Source organism: Leucoraja erinacea, chromosome 22 (genome assembly GCF_028641065.1).
Source record: "Leucoraja erinacea ecotype New England chromosome 22, Leri_hhj_1, whole genome shotgun sequence".
Lineage (NCBI taxonomy): Eukaryota > Metazoa > Chordata > Chondrichthyes > Rajiformes > Rajidae > Leucoraja > Leucoraja erinaceus.
In genome coordinates, this window is record NC_073398.1 from 25,603,886 (window position 1) to 25,611,721 (window position 7,836).

General features: G+C 45.3%; 1 protein-coding gene across 2 annotated transcripts in view; it reads left to right on the forward strand.

Annotated features, from left to right (window-relative positions):
• The window catches only part of LOC129707846 (lectin-like), a 59,301-nt gene extending 56,420 nt beyond the window's left edge, over positions 1-2,881 (forward strand). For both annotated transcript variants that reach the window (XM_055653242.1, XM_055653243.1), the window contains exon 5: positions 1,514-2,881. In XM_055653242.1, the coding sequence (XP_055509217.1) occupies positions 1,514-1,578 (65 nt within the window). In that variant the 3' untranslated portion in view covers positions 1,579-2,881. The remainder of the gene's footprint in view (positions 1-1,513) is intronic.
• The last annotated feature ends 4,955 nt before the right edge of the window (positions 2,882-7,836 follow it).

Sequence of the window (7,836 nt, forward strand, 5' to 3'; positions counted from 1 at the left end):
ATCCAACCTAATTTTACTTACGTTATTTTTACGATTGCCATTTGTTCCTCCACAAACGCTACAGATATTGGAATGTGCACTGGTGTAAAATCCCCAGATTTAGACATGACATTAGTTGCAGAAGTTCCAGCTCCAGAGATTCCTGACTCTGCTCCCATTGTGTGAGGTCCATGGAATGGGGAGGGCTGGGTTTATCTCTGATGCACAGGCGTGTTGTCCAGCCCACACAGGGAGTTCTAGCCCAGGGTGAGTCCAGACACTTCAGTCTGGGACAGTCCAACCCGCCGTGAATATTGGGGGCTTCAGGTTTCAGCAACACACACTCTGGCTGCACCTGGCACCTCCACAGGAAGTGACTCCCTTTATTTACAAGGTAAACTCACCGATGGAACATGAATGGCTCACAGACTCTGACTTAAATAGATGGAACATTTAGACCAGGTAGAAAACAGAAAATGCTGGAAACATTCGGCAGGTCAGGCAGCGTCTGTGGAGAGAGAATCAGAGATACCTTTTCCCTCCATGACCTTCCTATTTCCTCACCACAAATGCTGCCTGACCTATTGGATATTTCCAGTGTTTATTTCACATTTCCAACATATACAACATTTTGTTTGTGGGCTCTATTTGTGCTTCTAGGAGAGGGAGTTTGGAATGATTTGTCCTGTGAGTTAAAATTCTGATTCCAAACCCCGGGGGCAGCACAAAGGTGCAGATAGTAGAGGTGCTGCCTTACAGCACGAGAGACCTGGGTTTGATCCTGTTTACTGATGTTTTCTAGACCAAATTTGTACATTCCCCTTCTCTGACCACGTGGGGTTTCTCTGGGTGCTCCGGTTTCCACCCACATTCCAACGACGTCCAGGTTTACAGGTTAATTGGCTTCTGCAAATTATCCATATTGTGCACAGGGGTGATTAGAACTTGGAGAACTAGTGTATGGATGACCGATGGTCGGGATGGACATGGTGGGCTGAAAGGCCTGTTTCCACGTTAAATCTCTAAAACATAAAGATAAACCATTTGAACTGAATGATAAGCAGAAAATGCTAGAAGCATTCAGCAGGTCAGACAGCATCTGTGATGGGAAGAACAGGAATAATTCATTTCTCAATGACTTCCCTGTTTCCTCTCCACAAAAGGTAACTGGCCTATAGGTTATTTATAATAATAATAATAATAATAATAATAATAATAATAATAATAATAATAATAATAATCTTATTTATATAGCACATTTTTAGTCAACTTGCATTGACCCCAAAGTGCTTCACATAATTACATTACATTTACACACAGGCAAAGGTGGGTGAAGTGTCTTGCCCCAAGGACACAACAGTATGCACTCCAAGCGGGATTCGAACCGGCTACCTTCCGGTCACCAGCCGAACACGTAGCCCATTGCGCCATCTGTCGTCCCAAGCATTTCAAGCATTTATTTCAGTTTTCCAGCACCTGCTTAATTTTATTTGTGGACTATCAGGTAATTGCTTTACTTTTTTTCTGTATCTAGACGGGGGATTTTGGAGTGATCGACCATGTCTTGAAATGGCACCTTTTATTTGTTCGTATCATTGAACCAGCGATTAGAAGACTCCAGAATGGTCCACTCATCCTTTCCAGCAGTGGATCCAGTGCTTTGATTTCCTTGTAGCCACTCTCACTGTCTGTGGTGACTGTACTTACTGAGCTTCTCAGCCAATAATAAAGAGAACTGCAACATGAGCTGTGTGTTTGGTGCTGTGTGAGGGAGAGGGAGAGAGATGGTGGGAGTACTCAACATTACACCACTCTCACCCACTTGATATTTTCACTCCTCTCACTCTTACTTTCTATTATGTGACTGAGCTGGGATTCAGTCCTTTAAGTCAGTCAGTAACCACATGAGGCTGTGGTCCACACACTTACTCCAGGAGCTGACCAAAGTATGGGCAGGATACATTCGAGACTCCGCACAGCCCAGTTTTACCTTCTCCCCAAAATCCATAAACACAACTGCCCTTGAAGACCCATTGTTTCTGTCTGCTCCTGTCTCACAGAAATGATTTCCACGTACCTCAACTCCATCTTATCCCCCCTGGTCCAATCTCTCCCGACCTGTGTCCAAGATGCCTAACATGCCCTTCGTCTCTTTAATGATTTCCGCTTTCCAAGCCCCCACTCCCTCATCTTTACTCTAGACGTTCAGTCACTACACAATCCCCCACCAGGAAGGCCTTATAGTCTTCTGCTTCTCCCTCGTCTGCAAAACCTGCCAATCCCCTCGACTAACACTCCCCTCTGCCTGGTGGAGCTGGTCCTCATCCTCAACAACTTCTCCTTCGACATTTCCCAGTTCCTCCAAATCCAAGGCATAGCTATGGTCCAGCTATATCTGCCTCTTTGTTGGGTATGCTGAACAATCACAGTCCCTGGCATACACTGGCCCTATCCCAGAACTCCACCTCCACTACAGTGATGACTGCATTGGTGATACCTCCTGCACCCATGCAGAACCCATCAACTGCATTAACTTCCCCACTAATGACCATCCTGCACTCAAATCCACTTCGACCATCTCCCACACCTCCCTCCTCTTTCTTGATCTCACTGTCTCAATCACAGGAGATAGACTATTGACTGACGTCTATTAGAAACCCACTGACTCCCACAACTATCTTGACTACACTTCGTCCCATCCTGCTTCCTGGAAAGACTCTCTACTCCTAACTCCTCCATCTGCGCCCAAGATGTGTTCCATACTAGGACATCCGAGATGTCCTCATCCTTTGTTGAATGGGTGTTCCTCTCTCCCATCATAGATGTGCCCCTCACTCATGTCTTCGTTCTTGCTTCCCCTCCCTCCAGTCGCAAGAGGTACAGTTCCCCTAGTCCATATCGATTACCCCATCAGCCATCACAACATTACAACTCATAATCCTCTGACATTTTTGCCACCTCCAACGGGATTCCACCACCTGTCACATCTTCCCATCTCCACCCTTTATCAGAGTGAGGTTAACCACAAATTGGAGGAACAGCATATCATATTTCGTTTGGGAAGCTTACATCGCAATGGTATGAATATTGACCTCTAACTTCCTAACCCCTACATTCCCTCTCTCTCCATCCCCCTGCACCCAAGTCACATCAGCTTCTTATTCCCACGTAGCAAGAAGCTAACAATGGCCTGATTCCTTTATCATCATTACTTTTTTGCATATCTTTCATTCATTTGTTTTATATCTCTCTGCATCGTCTATAACTCTTGTTTCCCTTTCCCCTGACTGTCAGTCTGAAGAAAGGTCTCGACACAAAACGTAACCTATTCCTTCTCCCAGAGATGCTGCCTGAGCCGCAGTTATTCCAGCACTTTGTGTCTATCTTTAGAACAAATCGAGGGCAGGTGAGAGTCGCTGTTACCTGCAGCACACGATTGAAACAAATCCGAATGGGTAGCCTGACTGTGGGCAGCTGTTTTCTCCATTGCCTCTCTCTCAGTGTTAGCAGCATCAGTGGTGCTGAGATTTGTCCCGAGAGATAGGCAATGCAAGCTTTATTTATTAAGGTGAAAAAAGTCTCTGAAACTTGATCAGCAGCAGGAACGAAAATGGAAATAGGCCACGTGGCAACAGTGGAGAGAGAAATTATACATTGCAACTCATTGACTTGAAATATGATTTTTTTTTTTCTCCGTGTCACACCACTGAAGAATTACAGTTGTGAGTTGTCCCAGTTCAAGTTTCCAGTATTTCCTTTTCTTTCAGCAGCAGGGACCTGGATAGTTATCCCTTGCTCAAATTTACAGGCAACGCCCTTGGAAACAGCAGCTGATTGGACGGGAGGAGACCGATTTGTTGATTGGACGGGAATTTTCAGGGAAGCTGGTCGGTGATTGGTCTCAACCCCTTGGAGATAGCGGTTGATTGGCTCTACTTCCCTTATGAAAGGATAGAACAACCTTGGCTATTTTCAAGTTCTTAGGGGTCTCAGCTTTAGTTGGTGAAGATACAAAGATCTTCTTAAATCACCTATAATTTCCTCTGATGCCACTCCCATAAAAAGTGTTGGGGTTGTAAAGTTCGATTCACTACAAACAGATAACAACACAATAAAGTTAGTAATACGGTAACGTCTTAATTTCGCCCAGGCGGGTGTGGGAGGTAACTCTAAATATGAAAACACAGACACAGAGTTCCTCATGTTCCACACATAGATGCAAAGCACATGCGTATACTTATACACGAACCAGTCTGCAATTCAGCAATTCTTTATCTTACAGAACATTGTACAGCCTCTTTGTCCATATATGGTAATATTAAAGATTGGTAGTTTCTCCCGATCTTAGAGGAAAAGTAATTTTTTCATATACTTTTGCTCGAAGGAGCTACTCTTTATCTCTGCAGATTCAAACAGTCTTGCTTTTTGACCTTGTTTATTCATTTATTCATCAACTGTTCATTATAATCTTGTTGAATATTCAGAGTAAAGGGTAAGGACCCAGTGTCCTGTACATTTAGATCATAGGGCAAAGCATCCAGTGTTTGTGAACTTTATTCTTGTTGAATATGGAGAGAAAATGGCAAAGCACCCATTTTCTATACTTCTAAACTAAAAGCGGAGTCTATTTTGTAACCTTACCTAACTTCTTCAGGTTCTTCTGAATGTTCTACCTCAGAGGACTGTGGAGCTCAGAATGCACAGACTGTCATTATTATATCGTGGGAGCGTCTCAGTAAATGAAGCTGCCGGAATGTTGTAAAAACCCAACTCTTCAGTAAAGTTCCTTTGGATGGAACTTGCTGGTCTTCACTGCTCTGACCTGTGTGTGACTCTAAACTCTCACCAAAATGCTTGTCCCTTTATCAAACGTCCTTAGAGGTTACCAAGAAAGACACAGGAATATCTCAAAACTTTGCTGCACCTGCACATCTCCCTACACAGGTATTGGCAGTAATTTCCACTTTTCATCATCCATGCTCATATCCCAAGGAACTCCTGAGGTGATGTCCTGGGGCTGGGATGTTCAACCACAAGCATCGTACTTTGTGTGGGGAATGTATCCAACCATTGACGTATTCTCTCCTTGACGATCCTTGTCTCAGAATGGCCAGGTCTCCTCGATGCTGCACTCAGTCAAATGATGCCTTGTCTTCAAGGAGCCTCACTCTGGCCTCACCTTTGGACCAAGGCTGTGATGTGGTCGAGAGCCGAGTGATCTTGGTGAAACCCACACAGAGCATGGGCAAGTTGATTATTGTAGGGGAAATGACACTTGCCCGCACTGTGGACAACCTCTGATGATTGGGAGCAGACTGGTTGGCTGGTCATTAGCTGGACTGGATTAGTCCAGCTTTATTGTGGGGTCCAATTTATGGCCAATACCTGGTGAAGACTTTGGAGCATAAGGGAAGTTTGGAAACAGGGTGGCTTGAAGGAAAGTTAAGGAATGGTTGTTGATAGGAGAGGTGAAGATGCTGGTTTGAAGGTGAAGGAAACTGGCCCTGTGTTTGACCTCTGGATGTCACCAGTGGTTTTATCAGCACTAAAGGCTGAAGAACTCATAATGCTGATGTTGAAGACTTTGACAATGTCCTGGAGTGTAGATGCAGGAATTAAACTAAAACACCGACTATGCCTCTGCAGATGCTGCCTGACCGGCTGAGTTCTTCCAGCATTTTTTATTCATCCTGGAGAAATTATTTAGAAAACTGTTCCAAACCCCTCAAAATAACAGACATTGCTTGTTCCAGCTGCAGATTAACTTTCTACACCTTATGAACCAACACACCTGCACCCCTCTACACACCAACATTTACTGGCTTCCCACCACGTGAAATGTTCTGTTTTGCTATTTCTCCCATCTAACAACACAACCTCCCATTATCCTACAGTACGCCCCAAATATAACATTTACACAACCATTGTAACCTAATTCTAGAGACTTGTCTGTGACCACAACAATCACTGTGGGTACAGGTCTATTGGTTACATGGAGAAGATTTCTGACATAAGTTGCATCCAATACAAAGAAACAACACGTAGCAAAGATGAATCACAGTCCGTTCCTTGAAACCTCAGAGACTCGCCCTCTGAGTGACCAAGGTTCAGGACACTTTTCCTCCCACCGTGTCCTGTTCACTGAGCCAGCTACCTCTATCTGTCAAGCACTTTCTTTGTCCTGACCTGAGCCCCAATATCCCTCGTCACCCAGGTTCTCTACTTTTGCCTTCCTTGCGCTTCACTCAAACTGGGATATTCTCATCCTGAGATCATCTGATCTCACGTTGAAAAGTCTCCAACATCATAGACATCCCATTACCTGCTAACAGCCTCTCAAAGTCAATATCTGCAAGTTCCACCAGAGCCAACAGAACTGACGGAGATGCAACTCATCCTTGATCATGAAGGAACACCCTAGAGAAAAGGAAGATCTGGGGGACCTGGGGAGGAGGCTGAGGGTGGGCATAATTGAGGTTTAAAAATTATGAGATGAATTGAATGAGGAGATAGGAAGAATATTTTACTAGTATCACAGATGTTTAAAACAAGAGGGCACAGATTTAAGGCAGGGGTAGGAGTAGGGGATTAATTATTTATACACAAAGGGTATTAGGAATGTGAAATGCCTGCAGGAGGTACAGGCAGAGATTGTCAGAATGGTTAAGAAATATCAAGATGATCAATGAAATTGCCAAGATACAACAGGTGGGTACAAGATAGTCGGCATAAACATAGTGGGCCAGGGAGCCTGTTTCCATGCAGAACCACGTGACTGTGAATCCTTTCCTTGTGCTTCAGGCCCAAGGGAAGAAACCTCACGTCCCCTGGTGATTGCACAATGTTCAGTTCCATTCACAACTCTTCACTAAATGAAGCAGTTCATCCAGCAAAAACATTCCGTCCTGGGCCAATAAATGGCCAGTAGCATTTGCAACACATGATTGTCAGGCAATGGCCAACTCTAAAGGTCAGGGTCTACCCGTAACAGCCAATGACATTAATGTCACCAGTTCTCCCACCATTTACAACTTAGGGGTCACCATTGACCTGAAAACCTACAGGACCTGCCGCATTGATTCTGTGCCTCTAAGGGCAGCTCAGGTGCTGGGGAAACCTCAGCACGTGATTCACCTTTGATGCCAAACTCTTCCCATCATCTACAAGTTGTTAGATCAGGAGTATTGTGGAATCCCTCTGCGCTCCTGGATGGCTACAGATCATCTGGATGAGTACAGATGCATTCAGGATACTGCAGCCCAGTTCATGTGGCAGTCCCCTCCCCGCACTGTATATTCACTCTCTCCACCACAGACAAACCATGGCTATTGTGTGTGCCATCCACAAAATAGATTCAGTGAAGCAAATGATGAGAAACTGATTTGGTGGTTATACAGAAAAGCTGGAGAAACTCAGCGGGTGCAGCAGCATCTATGGAGCGAAGGAAATAGGCAACGTTTCGGGCCCAAACCCTTCTTCAGACTGATCGGGGGTGGGGGTGAGTCGGGACAAGAAAGGGAAAAGGAGGAGTAGCCAGAAGGCTGGAGGGTGGGAGGAGATAGTAGGGGAGCTGAGGAAGGGGAGGAGACAGCAAGGACTAACAGAATTGGGAGAATTCGATGTTCATGCCCCGGGGGTGTAGACTCCCCAAACGGAATATGAGGTGCTGTTCCTCCAATTTCCGGTGCTGCTCGCTGTGGCCATGGAGGAGACCCAGGACAGAGAGGTCGGAGGCGGAGTGGGAGGGGGAGTTGAAGTGCTGAGCCACCGGGAGGTCAGCTTGGTTATTGCGGACCGAGCGGAGGTGTTCGGCGAAACGATCACCCAACCTCCGCTTGGTCTCACCGATATAGATCT